Source organism: Macaca fascicularis, chromosome 5, assembly GCF_037993035.2.
Source record: "Macaca fascicularis isolate 582-1 chromosome 5, T2T-MFA8v1.1".
In the NCBI taxonomy this organism is placed as follows: domain Eukaryota; kingdom Metazoa; phylum Chordata; class Mammalia; order Primates; family Cercopithecidae; genus Macaca; species Macaca fascicularis.
The window spans coordinates 38,484,975-38,502,083 of record NC_088379.1 but is presented as its reverse complement, the minus strand read 5'-3'; the positions used below and the strand labels follow the sequence as shown (position 1 = coordinate 38,502,083).

General features: G+C 37.3%; 1 protein-coding gene across 4 annotated transcripts in view; it reads right to left on the bottom strand.

Moving 5' to 3' along the window:
* WDR19 (WD repeat domain 19) overlaps window positions 1-17,109 on the bottom strand; it is a 93,929-nt gene that overhangs the window by 65,410 nt on the left and 11,410 nt on the right. For all 4 annotated transcript variants that reach the window (XR_012434785.1, XR_006698179.3, XM_005554696.5 and 1 more), the window contains exons 5-9: window positions 16,562-16,677; window positions 11,970-12,085; window positions 7,855-7,935; window positions 6,279-6,391; window positions 5,810-5,983 (exon numbers count right to left, since the gene is read on the bottom strand). Coding sequence is in view for 2 of the 4 variants with exons in the window: in XM_005554696.5 (XP_005554753.1) it covers window positions 5,810-5,983; window positions 6,279-6,391; window positions 7,855-7,935; window positions 11,970-12,085; window positions 16,562-16,677 (600 nt within the window). In the remaining 2 variants the exon portion in view is untranslated. The remainder of the gene's footprint in view (window positions 1-5,809; window positions 5,984-6,278; window positions 6,392-7,854; window positions 7,936-11,969; window positions 12,086-16,561; window positions 16,678-17,109) is intronic.

Below are 17,109 nucleotides of genomic sequence, written 5' to 3'. Positions count from 1 at the left end.
TTATCACTATTTTTCATTTTAGCCATTCTAATAGATGGGTAGCAAGAGTTAATTGTGGTTTTAATTTGCATTTCCCTAATGGCTAATTTTCATGTATTTGTTATTATTTGGTGAAATCTATGTCTTTTGCCTATTTTCTAACAGGGTTGTTTGCTTTTTTTACTGTTCGGTTTTTGTTGAATGGCAACTATATAAGTAAGTTTATTATTTTTGTGTTGCATAGATAAATTGATATGTAAATAGATAATTGACATTTAAACAAAAATAGTATCAACATAGTGTTGGGTTGATAACATATACAGATATTAAACATATGACATATTGTTGGGTCTTGAGAGTCCTTTACATATTCTAGATACTAGATACTAGTCCTTTGTTGGATATGTGGTTTACAAATATTTTCTCATTTTGTAGCTTATCTTTTCATCTTATTTGTTTATTTATTTTCAGAGTCAAGGTTTCACCACGTTGGCCAGGCTGGTCTCAAACTCCTGACCTCAGGTGTTGTGCCTAGCTTGGCCTCCCAAAGCGCTGGAATTACAGATATGAGGCACCGCATCCGGCCATCTTTTCATCTTTAACAGAGTATTTCACAAAGCAAAAGTTTAAAATTTTGATGAAATCTACTTTATCAATTTTTCCTTTTATAGATCATAGTTTTGGTTTCAAGTCTAAGAACTCTTTGCCTAACCCTAGATCCAAAAGATATCCTCCTATATTTTACATTTTATATTTAAGTCTATGAGTGAATTTTTTTATTAAGGTGTAAGGTTTGTGTTGAAGCTTTTTTTTTTTTTTTTCCACTTGTGGATGTCTAATTGCTCCAGTACCATTTGTTGAAAAGGGCATCTTGCTTTTATTGAATTATTTTCACCTTTGTCAAAAACCAACTGTGCATATTTGTGTGGGTTTATTTCTGTCTTCTCTATTCTATTCCATTGATTGATGTATCTTTTCCTCTGCCAATGATACATAGTCTTGATGATTGTAGCTACACAAGTTTTTATATTGGGAATAATGATTTCTCCCATTTTATTGTTCTTTTTTAAGATTGCTGTTGGCTATTTTAGGATCTGTATCTATCTCTCTGTCTCTATCTATCTATATTAGAATAAGCATGTCTATGCCTACAAAGAAGCATGCTGGGATTTTGATATAAATTTCATTAAACAATAGATCAACTTGGGGGAACTGACATCTTCACTTTGTTGAGCTTTTCAATCTATGAACACAGTATAACTCTCCATTTATTTGAGTCTAATTTGATCTCTTTCGTCAGCATTTTATAATTTTCAGCACAGACACTGTACAGGTTTTGTTAGAGGTATACTTAAGCAGTTCAATTTCTTTGGAGTGACTGAAAATGGTATTGGTTTTCATTTTTGTTTTCATTGTTAATGTTCATTGTTAGTATATTGAAATGTGATTAATTTTTGTGTGTTGATCTTATATCCTACAATCTTGCTCAACTCATTTATTTGTTTTAGTTCTAGGAGTTGCTTTTATGTAGAAAATTCCAAGATTTTTTATGTAGAAAATCCCAAGATGATCATGACATCTGCAAATAGAGAGAGTTTTCCTTCTTCCTTTCTAATCTGAGTGCTGTGTATTTCTTTTTCTTGCCTATTGCAGTGGCCAGAACTTCTAACGCTAGGTTGAATAAGAGTAATGAGAGCAGATATTCTTGTCTTGTTCCTAATCTTAAGGGACAAGCATTCCGTCTTTCACCATTAAGCATGATATTAAGTGTAGGCTTTTTGTAGTTCTTTTTTTTTTGAGATAGGGTTTCACTCTTTTGCCCAGGCTGGAGTGCAGTGGCATGATCACAGCTCACTGCAGCCTCAACCTCCCAGGCTCAAGTGATCCTCCCACCTCAACCTCCCAAGTTGCTGGGACTACAGGCAACTTGTAGAGATGGGGTCTCGCCATATTGCCCAGTCTGGTCTTGAACTCTTGGGCTCAAGTGACTCTCCTGCCTTGGCCTCCCAAGGTGCTGGGATTACAGGAGTGAGCCACTGTGCCTGGCCTATATTGTTCCTTGTCAAACTGAGGTAATTACCTGCTATTCCTAACTTGCTGAGAGTTTTTATCATGAAGGTGTGCTGGACTTTGTGCAATGCTTTTTCTGTGTCAATTGATGTGATTATATGGCTTGTCTTTTTTAGCTTCTGATATAGTGATTACATTTTTTTTTGTTTTCTTTTTGAGACAGGGTCTTGCTCTGTTGCTCAGGCTAGAGTGCAGTGATGCAACTGCAGCTCACTGCAACCTCAAACTCCTGGGCTCAGCAATCCTCCCACCTCAGCTTCCTGAGTAGCTAGGAATACAGGCACATGCCACCATGCCTCGCTATTTTGTTTTAGAGATGGGGTCTTGCTATATTGCCCAGGCTGGTCTCCAACCCCAGCCTCAGGTGATCCTCCTGGCTCAGCCTCCCAAAGCGCTGGGATTACAGCCATGTACCACTGCACCTGACCTAGATTACACTGATTTTTAAATATTGAACCATTTGATATTTTCAGTATCTGAAATAAATCACACTTGGTCATGAAGTATAATTCCTTTTATACACTGTTACATTGTTTGCTAAATTTTCTTGAGAATTTTCATGCTCAAGTTTATGAGAGATACTGACCCGTATTTTTCTTTTTTAATACACTGTCTTTGTTTGGTCTTGATATAAAGGTAATACTAGCCTTATAAAACAAGTTGAAGAGTTCTCTACTCTTTTATTTTCTGGAAGAGATTTTTAAAAAATTGGTATTAATCCTTTATCAAGTGTTTGGCAGAATTCTTCAATGAAAGCATACAGGCCTGGAGATTTATTTTTTTGGGAGCATTTAAACCACTAATTCCATTTTATTGTAGTTATAGGGCTAATCCAGATGATCTGTTTCATTTGGGTTGAGTTTTGGTAGTTTATGGTTTTCAAAGAATTGTTCCATTTCTTCTAGGTTGTCAAATTTTGAGTGTAAAATTGCTTGTAGTATTCCTTTATTATTCTCATAATGGCTTTCAGATCTGTAGGGATAATCCTGTTTAATTCTTGATATTGGTGATTTGTTTTGTCTATTCTCTTTTTATTTTTGTCAGGCTTGTTAGAGGCTTATCAATTTTATTTTCTTCAAAGAACCAGCTGCCTGTTTAATTGATTTTTTTTTTTGAAACGGAGTCTCACTCTGTCACCCAGGCTGGAGTGCAATGGTGCGAACTCAGCTCACCGCAACCTCTTTCTCCTGGGTTCAAGTGATTCTCCTGCCTCAGCCTCCCGAGTAGCTGGGATTACAGGCATGCACCACCATACCCGGCTAGTTTTGTATTTTTAGTAGAGACAGGGTTGCTCCATGTTGGTCACACTGATTTTTTAAATTTTCTCATTTTCCATTTGAACATTTTTTAGCATCCCATTTTAATTTCTCTATTTTGCTTTTGTATATTTCTTTGAATAGTTTTCTCAGAGGTTGCTCTAGATTATAATATACATATTTAAGTTTTCATAGTCTACTTAGAATCAATATTTTACCATTTCAAGTGGAATGTAGAAGTCTTATCACATACAAAACCTTTTACCCTCTCTCCCCTTTATGGTATAGTTGTCTCATATATTGCATTTTCATGCATTAAACCCCTTACTGAGCAATATTATAATTTTTGTTTTAAACCATCACATATACATTAAAAATCTCAAAAGAAAAAAAGTCCATTATATTTACCCGGATATTTACCATTTCTATTGCTCTTCCTTCATTCTTAATGTCCCAAATTTCCTTCTGTTCTCAGTTCTCTTCCATCTGAAGAACTTCCTTCAGCAATTCTTTCAGAGAGCAAGATGGTCTCTTCATTTTCCTTCATCTAAAAATGCTTTTATTTCATTTTCATTTACTGATATACATTTTCACTGGATAAAGAATTTCAGTTGACAACGCTTTTATTTTAGCACTTTAAGAATATTGTGGCATTTCCTTCTAGCCTCAATGCTTTATGGTGAGAAAATCCACTGACATTCAAAATGTTGCTCTCTGGCTGCTTTCAAGATTTTTTCTTTGTCTTTATTTTTCAACAGTTTGATTATGATGTGAATAGCTCTAGATTTCTTCTGGTTTATCCGTTTGGGGACTTGCTGAGCTTCTATAATATGGAGGTTTATGTCTTTTGCCATAAGTTTCCAGCCATTATTTTTGGGATTCCGAAGACACAAATACTAGACCTTTTGTTATTGTTTAACAGGTCTCTGGGACAAATAATTTTGTTTCATTTTTTTCTTCCATGTTCAGATTGGATATTTTCTAATGATCTCTCTTCAAGTTCACTGACTCCTTATTATCTCCATTTGCTATTAAGTCCACCACATTTATTGCATTTTATAGTTCTAAAATTTCCATTTGGTTCTTCTTTATTGGTTCTATTTCTTTTCTGAGACTTTCTAGCTTTCCATTTGTTTCAAGAGTATTAGCCCTTACCTCTTGGAGCATTTCTATATCTGCTATCTGCATCTTCTTGGCATTGGTGTTTTTTTATTGTTATTTCCTGAGCGAGTTAAAATTTTCCTAATTCTTCATATATCAAGTAATTGGGGGTTATATTCTGGACATTGTGAAATTATGAGACTGTGTCTAATCTAAATCCCATGGAGAAGGTTAATATTTTTGTTTCAGTAGGCCATCAACTTCGCTGGGTTCAGGTTACAAGTTTCAAGGAGACTTCTGTGGCTTATGGTTTCAATGTCAGTTCTATTTTCAACACCTTTGCAGTGGTATTCAGATATGTCCCTCTATGGCCCACTCAGTGGCTAGTATAAGACCTTGGCTATGATCTATGTCTTAGTTCAGTTCACAGGGTCTTTGGTATATGTTTAGGATAAGTCTATACATATGAGCTTAAGGATGAACCCAGGAGTTCATAAATATGTTTACAGGGTTGCTTTCCTGAGTTCCTTCCTCTCTGTGATCAATCTGGTACTTTCTAGTTCCCTAGGGCTCCTAATTTTGGTCCTCTATTAATGCTTGATCTCTGGTTCCTCTGTTCTACCACATAATTCCCACAACTATATGAGCACTTGTGACCAAGGGAGGACAAAGAGAAAAATAGGCAACAGTGGTTTGCCCTATCTTCTTGAAACCACAGCCTCTAATTGGAGAGAGATCATCCTCCATCAGAGTTTTAGGTGACTGTGGGTCCTTGGTGCCATTGTTCCTGCTGCCACTATCATGAGGAGATTGCTTGGTGGCTGGAGCATTAGAGAACAAAGAACAAAAAAAGAAAAAGAAAACCAGGGGATTTCCCCAACTGCCTTTGAGCATTACAAGTTCTCTTTCCCACAACTTAAGCCAGAACCAGAGAGCTTCCTTAAAGCTCTCTCTGTGCTCTGGTGCCTAGTTGTAGGTTTTAGACTTCCTTGAGTCCTGGCTGTGAGAGAGCAGAGGACAAATGGGAGACTCACTGCTGGTTAGCTGGCACTTCAAATTCCATCTTCTTTTCCAATCTGCCTGCTACTATTTACTTTTCAGAGTCCTTAAATATCTGCTCCATGCATTCTGCTCACATTTTACAGCTATATTCAGTGGGAGACTTGGGGTGGAGTGTGCTTACTCCATGTTACCCAGAACTACCTATTTTATTTTTAAGACTGATTTTCAACTATACTTTGTTTTATATTTTTGCCCTGAATATTAAAATCAGGAGTAAAGTAGTCTTAGATGTCTTAAATTGTAAACATGATTGCCAGATTCATATTAGCTACCAAAGTTTGGCTGATTCACTTGAGTATTTACTATATAAACTTTACTAAAAATATGTGAAAATAACTTACCAGTTATCTCCACATGTAGCAACTTTGTTAAGAGTCTGTGACACTGCAATGCTAGTTAGATTATCTTTATGGTTACGAGCCTGAAATATCTCTTGACCAAGCTCTCCAGTATGAGTAGAAACGACCACAAAATGTCCACGTGAAAAACCAATCATGATGCGGCCATCACCATACCTATAGCAACGAAGGCAAAATATGGTAAACAAGGAGATTAGCTATCAGTGGCAACATGGTAAATTAGCAAGTACCTTAAAATTAAGGAATTATAGAATATAATTTATCAAGGGCCTACTTTGTGTCAGATAATATGCTAAATAGTTCTGCATACTAAATCACAGACCATGAATCAGAAAATGTTATGTATAGAATTGAATGTGACAAACAAAAATTGAATACAATTAGTAAGGAAAAACCTATAGATGTCCTTCTGTAATGAGCTTTTTGTACATACCAGTTATAGCAGACATACCAATTATAGCAGACAATGTTGCCAAAGTCCTGCTGAAATTCAAGATCAGCTGGGTTATCTGGTTCATTCAGATTAAAAAGAAACAAAGCTTTCTTGCCAAGCACCACACTTATCTGCCAGAAAAGATTAGGAGATTGTGAAATGAGTTATTTAGTACTTCATGAAAAGACCAATAAGCAAATCCAAAAGCTGAACCTAATTTGTGAAAATAATAAGCCCAATTTAGATGTGCTACATGTTGTAAGTAGCACAATAATATGACTGACTAAAAAAATGCATTTACTAATATATAGTCTGGTAAGGGTCCTTCGTTTTACACATCTTCAATATACCCTTTGAAATACACTAAAATTCCTTTGTGGAGTGACCATTTAAACTTTCTATATGTTTCATTAGAGTAATGCACAATACAGGATTGTAAGTCTGACAGTTCCACTGCAAATGAATTCATATTCTGATTATAAAGACTCTTCTACTCTAAGAGGCTGTTCTGTTTTTGAGCCATTTGGGATTACAGGTCCATACTCCTGTGGATAATCCAGCTTGGCTTTTATATCATCACTGGTTCCATCACCTGCAGGTCAGTGTTGGCTAAACTCGTGTCTCTCTGCTACTCATGCAAGTAAATTCTTCAGTGCAATTCCCAGTGGAGGATGTAATTATGTTGGAAGAAAAAATAGTACATTACTTATTTGGGCTTATTATTGATATATTTCCTTGATTATAAGATGCTCTCAATTGTAAGTCACTATCAATTTAATAATAGAGTTTTAGGAAATAAAGAACTACTACTTCATTAAATATATTCATATTGATTGTGAAACTCATCTAGATTTCAGAATGTTAAGATGTGGCAGGGAAAATGCATCTAAGTATTAACCAAAAGCTACAACTTTGGCCAGACGCAGTTGCTCATGCCTGTAATTCCAGCACTTTGGGAGGCCGAGGCGGGCGGATCACCTGAGGTTAGGGGTTCGAGACCAGCCTGAACAACATGGAGAAACCCCATCTCTACTAAAAATACAACATTAGCTGGGTGTGGTGGCACATCCTTGTAATCCCAGCTATTTGGGAGGCTGAGGCAGGAGAATCGCTTGAACCTAGGAGGCAGAGGTTGCAGTGAGCCAAGATCACACCACTGAACTCCAGCCTGGACAACAAGAGCAAAACTCTGTCTCAAAAAAAAAAAAAAAAAACCAGAAAAACAAAACAAAAAAACCCCAAACCTACAACTTCAAGAGCTTTGCTAACCACATCTCATAGAGTAAAAATTTTAAAAATAATATACAAATTAATACTTCTGTTCTGCAAGGTACCCCTAATGTTTTTGCTGCCACAAGAATGAAAAGAGCAATACCAATTGTAACAGAAAGCTGTCCTCATTTGCTGTAATGCCAGGTAGTCAGTAGCAATTACAACAACTTTTAGGGACTAAAAGACCTAGCTCTACTTTGGCTTAAAATATAGTCAATGGACGTAATTTATTTATCACTATTTTGTCATCCAAGAAAAGGAAATTATATATTCCACAAAATTACCCAAATGATTTGCACATGGATTTGATTAGAATTCTTACCATGCTTTCAGCAGCAGAGGTTCGGTCATCTGTCTTCATCAAGGAAAACTGCATGTTACTAGGCTCTGATCTCACTTGTGTCTAACGGAGTAAAAACATCATCACTATGAACAAACCCAATATTTAAATTCATTCTGAATATTAATAGAACAGGTAACTTGTTTTCATTCCTGACTAATGTTGGACTAAGAACCTGAAAATCCTACTGTCACAAATATCTAGAAATTCTACATGAAACAGAAAATATATCTTATTAAATAGATAAATAAGCCTGAAAGAAGAAAAGGGAAATTTACAGGGACAATCAGCAAAGATCAAACTAAAAGCAGAGTGTGTGCAGAAATTGATGCTGCAGCTATCCAGAGCAGCTAGTTACGGGAGACAATAACGAAACCCAATTATCTTGGCCTGAGTGTTGAGTCAGACGAAACAAAGTTCATTTCAATAACTTAATTAAAGGATGGGCGCGGTGGCTCATATCTGTAATCCCAGCGCTTTGGGAGGCTGAGGTGGGAGGATAGCTTGAGCCCAGGAGTTTGAGTCTGCAGTGAGCTATGAGCATGCCACTGCACTCCAGAGCAAGACCCTGTCACAAAAAAAAAAAAAAAAAAAGAAAGAAAAAGAAAAAGGAAAAAGGATTTAAAGATCTCCCTTCCTCCCTTCCTATCCTCACTATAGTCTGAGGTTCAAATTTATATGTTGGGTTGTTTGGGAGCTCCCAAGATGAGAAATTAACATAAAATATGGAAGCATCCAGGCTTATATTACCCCTGCAGTTTTGGAAAAAACTAACCCAGAACCTCTACCAAGGTTTTAAAAAATTTCCACACATAAACCTTGCTAAAGATGAGCTCATAATTCAAAATTACAAAACTCGTAAAGAAACAATGCATCAAGAGAAGGAGCTAGCAGATATAAAAATAATAGAATTATCGGAGACATAAATTATAAAATAAATATTTTAAAAATGACTAAAGCTGTAAGAGGACTCATAAATATCAGAAAAGAAGTTTTTAATTTCAGGCAGTTTTTTTTAAGTGCATATGTACTTTTGTATTATAGCAGGTGTATCTGAAGGGTAGAGTCCTAGAAATGGTATTGTTAGGTCAAAAAGTAAGTACAGATGTAGTTTTGTTAGCTATTTCCAAATTTTCCTCCAGACAGGACATACTTATTTTATCTACAGTTTCACCAACAGAATATGTTGTCATATTTTACATAATTTTGCCACCCTGATAGGTGAAAACTGGTATTTCAGTGTGGCTTTAATTTGTAGTTATTTAATTATGAGTAAGTTTGAAATTTTTTCATATGTATGAGAGCCATTTTTTATATATTTTTGTGTGAACTGTCTATTCATGTATTTCAAGCAGATTTTTAAAAGAACTACAAAGTACTTTCTAAAAATGAGGAGTCATTAAAATAAAAAAACTCAATGGTATAGACAGATGATTAGACAAATTTGAAGAAAGAATATGTGAACTAATATGAGGAAATCATCCAAAAGGTTGCAGAGTGATAAAAAGATAGAAACTATGAAAAGGAGAGATTAAGAGACATAAGAAGGTCCAACAGCTATCTAACAGATGCTCCCGAAAAACAGAATAGAAAGGGCAAGAAGTAATATTCAAAGAGATAATGACTATGAATTTTCCTGAATTGACAAAAGATAGCAATCTTCAGATTCAGGAAGCAAGACAAATCCTGAGCAGGATAAATAAAAATAAATCCATACAAGTAACACCATAGTGATCTTCAGAACACCAAAGTTAAAACAATTAAGAAAAAACACCAAACAAAGCAACACTTAACAATGCCTATTTTGCTTACTACATGACAGCTTAAGTAGGATGTCTAAGTTTGGAAGCAGACTTCTTAAGGATTAGAAATGAAAAATAGTTATCTTGTATGTAAGTAACAGCTGAATTGTAGTGACTTCCTGGAATGCTATACGGAAAAAATATTCTAAGGCCATATTTTGATTCAGTGGAGGGAAAAAATCCACTGTCTATTGGTGATGTCTGATATGGACACAAGAGAGGGGAGTTGTAGCATTTGTACTATACCTAACATTCTATTTCTAAAGGGCATTGAAAATAGGATGATTAAAACAGACATAGGAATCGACTTTCTTCAGCCCTATTTTCTAAAAATTCCCAATCAAAACCTGTATCTTCAGTTAGTCCAGGCTTGAACAACACATGAACAAGCTGTAGTAAGTTTTTCCTTGCTGTTCTGCTTGTACTGAATGAGTAAATGTTTTGCACTATCTACTAAAGCAAGTTTTAGCAAGGTACATAGTCATCTAGCTGGACTAAAATTGCAGCTTTCCTGGGAGCAGGTAGATTTGGCCACATGACTAGGTTCTAGTCATATGATATGAAGGGAAATAATAAATGCATCTTCCAGATCAAGTCCTTTACAAATTTCTTACGTTCTATTTCTTCTCTTTGTCCTTTCCCTGGAGCTGAAATGCAGATGTGATCCTGTTACACTAGCTTCAATCATGCAGATGAGGGTACAATACTCTAGAAAATGGCAGAGCAATAAGATAGAAGGAACCTGAGGCTCTGTACAATTTAGTGAAGCAGAGGTACGTAGGTGACTTGTCTCTCTGTTACATGAGAAAGAAAGAGAGGAAACCCCCTGCCCCGACCCATACTATCATATTCTTACAGCCCTGGAGTTTTAGGTCTCTCTGTCCCAACAGTTTATAGTCTATACCCTGACTGATTCAGATAGCCTTCTATCTTTGAGAGTGTCACAATCAAACTTTCATTGATCTTCTCTATCTCCCAAATGTTGTAGGACAGGTAAGCTGCACCACAAAATGTGACAATTAACAGCAAGGCCATGTGTGTTTTATAATATTAGTAATGTCTTCTTAAGAGTGGGGGCCTATGATCGGCAACCTCTAAGGTGGCCCACAATGATCCCCACTTTCTGGTTTTATGCCTGTGTCATCCCCATCCCTGCCCTACTGAGTGTGGGCTATACCTTGTAATTCACTTCTAAAGAACAAAATATCACAAAAGTGATTCTGTGATTAGGTTATAAAGAGATGTAGCTTCAGTCTTGAATGGCTTCTCTCACTCTCTCGCCAGCTGCTGTGTTGTGAGGCACTCTATGGAGAGATCCATGTGGCAAGGAAGTGAGGGAGGCTCCCAGTGAATAGCTAGAGAGAAACTGAGTCTAACAACCTATAAGGAACTGAACCCTGTCAACACCCACGTGAGTGAGCTTGGAGGCAGATTTTCTCCCTATCAAGCCTTCACATGAAACTGCAGCCCTGTCTAACAACACGATTGCAGCCTTGTAGAGACTTTGAGGCAGAGACACCCAGATAAGCTGCATCTAAATTCCTCATCCACAAAACCATGAAATAGTAACTGTTGTTTTAAGCTTCTATATTTTGAGGTTAATTTGTTATGCAGCAATAGATTGGCTAATACAGAGCCATATTTCATATTCTTCCTATAGTATATAGCACAGTACCATGTGCCTAACAGGTATTCAAAGAATATGTTAGTCAATATTACTCTAGCAATACTAAATCATAAGCAGTAGTCCAAAGTGAAAATTTCCCATTGGTCACATTATGTAGCTACTGGCGATACAAATTCCCATAAAGAGGGAGCCTCTGAAAGAGCTAATCAATCTTGAGAAATGTGAATAGTAGAAAAATTTAATCTTAAAATTAAATTTCATTAGGATTAGTTTAGAAGCAATTTATCAGTTAAAGGTATGGGCTTTATAATCAGGCAGATTTGACTCTGAGTTCAAGATCTACCAGTTGTTAACATTTGTATTATAAATATACACATATAAAAAAGAGTTACTTCACAAATACACTGACTAGAACCACAGAGCTGATAATCCACGCTAATAACAAAGGGAAATATACAAAGGAGGATATTTGGATAACATATTCATATCAAAGAAAAGCGTTCTGACACATAAATAGAAAGGTTTTTGAAGTTATTGTGTATACACACACACATATATATACCTCACATATAGATTTTTAAAAATTGTAAAGATTAGTTTGATAGACAAACTATTTATTTGGGGTGAAAGCTTGAATATATCAGACCAAAGAGATGTTACTGTATTACCTGTCTTATCGTGTCACCTTCCTGATTACTAACTGTAATCATTTTATCTTCACCACCTAAAGCAAGCAGATTTTCTGTATTCCAACATCCACAAGTGATTCTCTTAGTATGTTTTCCTGAAAAAGAGATGATTTTTGTACAGACATGTGGATTTCTCAAAGAAAAAAATCTCTGATGCCAATCTGAATATACCAAGAGATTAAACAGACAAGAATTTAGAATTTCATCAAAGCAGTTAGTGTCTAAGCAAACTTATTTAAAACAGTTTATTACCAAGGTATCAATCAAAATAATGGTATATAAAGGCATTACTGTTTTCCAAATTTTTATCTGGATATAAGCACACGGGCCCTAATGTAAAAAGATATTCTGCTCCTTGACAAGATTTATTTGCCTATCATATAACCAAACCTGCAAAGATAGAGTCTTTTTTTCTTTTTTGAGACAGGTTCTGGCTCTGTCATCCAGGCTAGAGTGCAGCAGTGTGATCTCAGCTCACTGCAACCTCTGCTTCCCAGGCTCAAGTCATCCTCCCAACTCAGACTCCCAAGTAGCTGGGACTATAGGCACATGCCACCACACCCAGCTAATTCTTTTTCTTTTTTTTCTTTTTTAAGATGGAGTCTTGCTGTCTTGCCCAGGCTGGAGTACAGTGGTGCGATCTTGGCTCATTGAAACCTTCGGCTCCCAGGTTCAAGCAATTCTTCTGCCTCAGCCTGTCAAGTAGCTGGGACTACAGGTGTGCCACCAAACCTGACTAATTTTTATATTTTTAGTAGGGACACGGTTTCACCATGTTGGCCAAGCTGGTCTTGAACTCCTGATCTCAGGTGATCTGCCTGCCTTGGCCTCCCAAAGTGCTGGGACTACAGGCATGAGCCACCACACCTGGCCATTTTTGTATTTTTTGTAGAGACGTGGTTTCATTTTGTTGCCCAAGTTGGTCTCCAACTCCTGAGCTCAAGTGATCCACCCACCTTGGCCTCCCAGAGTGCTGGGATTACAGGTGCGAGCCACCATGCCTGGCTCCAAAGTTAATGTCTTAAGAGACGTAAATTCCAAAGCAGTGAAGTTAACTTTACTCATACTTAGCTTCATGGTGTGGTATACCTTTGACGTAAGCAGATTTAACATTCAGTTTAACTGTTCATATATAACTAAAAGAGGCCAGGCACAGTGGCTCATGCCTATAATCCCAGAGCTTTGGGAAGTTGAGGTGGGAGGATTGTATGAGCCCAGGAGTTCAAGACCAGCCTAGGCAACACAGTGAGACTTCATCTCTACAAAAATTAAAGAAAAAAAATTAGCCAGGACTGCCGGCACACGCCTGTAGTTCCAGCTACTCGGGAAGCTGAGGTGGGAGGATCACTTGAGCCTAGGAGATTGAGGCTGCAGTGAGCCGTAATCCCACCACTGCCCTCTGGCCTGGGTGACACAGCAAGACCTTACCTCTCAAAAAAACAAAAACAGTAACAACTAAAAGATATATAATAATATATGATAACACTGATGTACCTGTTAAGAACTGTGTAACTAAGCTAATGAGTAATATCAAATAGCCACTAACTATCAGGAAGTTTTTCATTGAGCTTTCCAGTCAGTGCAAAAATTACATTTTTGGTGGGGGGGGAATCACACACTTGACACTATGGGCATTTCTGAAGGTCTTGGGATAGATAAATCCTCAAGAGTCCCAAGGATAATTCTACTAATGAGAAGAACAGTTAAGTGTATAGATTCTGGAGCCAGACTGCCTAGCTTTGAGTCTTAGCTCCACTACCTACTGAAAAAACCTTGGGTAAGTTACTTAACCTTTTTTTTTTTTTTTTTGAGATGGAGTCTTGCTGTGTTTCCCAGGCTGGAGTGTAGTGGTATAATCTTCTCAGCTCACTGCAACTTCTGCCTCCTGGGTTCAAGCAATTCTCCTGCCTTAGCCTCCCAAGTAGCTGGGATTACAGGAGCCCACTACCACTCCTGGTTAATTTTTTTGTATTTTTTGTAGAGATGGCGTTTCACCATGTTGGCCAGGCAGGTTTCGAACTCCTGACCTCAAGTGACCCGCCTGCCTCGGCCTTCCAAAATGCTGGAATTACAGGGATGAGCCACCATGCCTAGCCAACCTTTCTATTCCTTACTCACTTCATCCATAAATTGGGAAATAGTATGACCTCTAATAGGGTTGAGATTCAATTGAATTAAAGCACTGACCAAAGTGCAAGGCACATATGAAATGAAATGCTATCAAAGTGTCAGCTATTTTAGCTGTTACTAAAAGCAGAGACCACATTCATTTCATTCTTCGTACCCTCATAGAACCTAATACAGTACCTATGCAGAAAGCAGGTATTAAATGAATGGTTAAGTGAGTAGACCCTGAGGCAGCAGTTTGCCTGGTGTGTTAAGAGGCTCAGGAAGGACAGTGTGGTTGGAGCAGACAAATGAGGAGGGAAGAACATGAGATGAGGTCAGAGGGGCTGCAAAGGCCAGATTATGGAAAATTTGTTGTGGCCATTTTAAGGCCTTTCGCTTTGATTCTGGGTGAGACGGAAACCACTGAAGAGTTCTGAGCACAGGGCTCATTCTGGCCTCTGGGTTGAGAAGATTCTAGAGTGGGGCAAGAGTTGAAGTGGAGAGGCCAGTAAAGAGGGGACTGCAGAAATTAAGGTAGAAAATGTTTGAGACCACACCATGGTGGCAGCAGTAGAGATGGTGAGACAGGCTGGATTCTGGAGATATTTGGAGGTTGAGTCTATAAGATTTTCTGACAAATTAGATATGGAGAGTACGAGAAAGAAAAGAGTCAAGGGTGGCCCTAAACCTTAGCCTAAAGATTTGGAAGAATGAAATGTCAACAATAGTGGAAGGAAAAGCTGTGAGTCAAGAAGGTTTTGGAGATACTAAATTTGAAGTGTATATTTAGACACCTCATTGAAAATGTTGAGTAAGCAGTTGGAGGTATGAGTCTACAGTGTGGAAAAGATATAAATTTGGGAGTTTTCAGGATATAGACAGTATTTCATATCAGGAGACCAGAGCACAAAAGTGAAGGAAATATTCAGAGAAGAGATTGGGGCTACAGAGATTTTGCGGATCATAGATTAAGGGACTTGGGTGTTATAAAGGAACTGGGTGTCCAAAGAAATAGGTATTAGGAAGGGGAAAAGACTATACAAAGACAAGTAGGAAGATGCTAAAGATATCTTTCTATACCCAAGAAAGGGAGAAGAAAATATCTTCTTCCTCCTTCTCCTTATATACCTCAAAGCCCTTTTGCTTTCAGTGCTCAGGTATCAAGTTAGTCTTAACACCAATAATAACAGTTAATAGACAAACTAATTTAAAGTTGATATTTGTAACTTAAAAAATTTTAGTTTAACTTTTCAAATAGTTCAATGACATTACTGTTTAGCTGTAGCACCAAAAATTAATGTTAACATTAAAGAGATACATATATGTAAAAATAATTCGAAATGATTGTCTTGAATGGAAGAGCACTTTCTGAAGTATCTGGGGGTGCCACTATCTCCAGAGTGTAATTCCTTTATTAGCAGTAAGTTATACTTTTCCTGGCCACCTGGATGCACTTAAGCCCACTAGGTTCTACCATTCATTACAATGATATTACAATAATTGACAAGAATAGATGGTTCTTCTTGGGTATTCAGAGGGCAGATGCCAAGTGGCCAGAGGTTGGGGGAATCAAAGAGCTGAAACAAGAAGGTCAAACAAGGAACACATAAAAACACCCTCCGGCTGCATAGCCTGAGGCAAATGGAACTCATAGTCCACATCGAGATTTAACTAGGCTTTGGAGAGGGTGAGGGGGTCAGAATTAGAAATCTTGATATATTCTATCCAAGCAGTAAATTTTTTTTTTTTTGAGATGAAATCTCACTCTGTCACCTAGGCTGGAGTGCAGTGGCGTGATCTTGACTCACTCCAACCTCCGCTCTCCGAGTTCAAGCGATTCTCCTGCCTCAACCTCTTGAGTAGCTGGGACTACAGGTGCCTGCCACTGCGCCTGGCTAATTTTTTTGTATTTTTAGTAGAGACGGGGTTTCACCATCTTGGCCAGGCTGGTCTTGAACTCCTGACCTTGTGATCCACCTACCTTGGCCTCCCAAAGTGCTGGGATTACAGGCGTGAGCCACCATGCCCAGACCCAAGCAGTAAATGTTTTAATCTGCGTACTGTGTGGAGTAAAATTACCACATATTATAATGCAACTAAATTAACTAAAATTAACAAAAATAGCACATATTATCAATATGTGTTCATATGTATATGAGCTATTCCTTGTCCAGAGGTAGAGTCTGGGTGAGAAAGGACAAATGGAAGCCATGCTGTTAATGTCCTGATGCCAAAGGCACAGCCTGACTTTAACTCAATCTATTCTATGTACCCTGGGAAGTTATCAGTAAGCAGTGAAGAGGGATCTTCATGTTTAGCTAAATGTAAGACTTTGGGGGGACATGGGGAGGGGGTTCGTACTGCAAAATTTCCCTTGCAAGATCAGGGAAACCCAAGGCAGCAGAATTTACATTTAGGTAAAGCATCTCAAATATTTAGCAGTGTTTCCAGCTATCACCTACCAAGGACAGGAATCTTTCGAGATGTCTGACGATTATAAATAAGCAAATTTCCTTTAACAGTTCCAACAGCCAGGAAACTTCCAACTTTTGACCAAAGAAGGAAAGACATTTGATCCCTGTAACATTAAGACACAAATTACTAAACAATTCACAATCATAACCTCTAAACAGTCCTTTAAAAAAGTACTCCATGGATAACTTTAACATCTACTTAGAAGCCAAAGTACAAAATACAACTTAATGCTTCAGGACAAAGACTAAACGCTAAAGACATTTTGGAGATGCTATAGGATGATCTTAGGGTCAGTTAGACTCAAAATACAAAAGTATAATGAATGTAGACTTTAATTCTGTTATGATAAACCTCAAAATTCATGAGATGACCTATGATGAGATATTTATTAATTTGTCTATTAAAGATAGTTTTACCTCTAAATGTAATTACAAAAATATTAATGGATGGTGAAACCTCATGCTTTAAAAAAGTGGCATCCAATAACATAATATATTAAATGGTAAAAATCATTGGGAATTCGTAACTTTAAAAA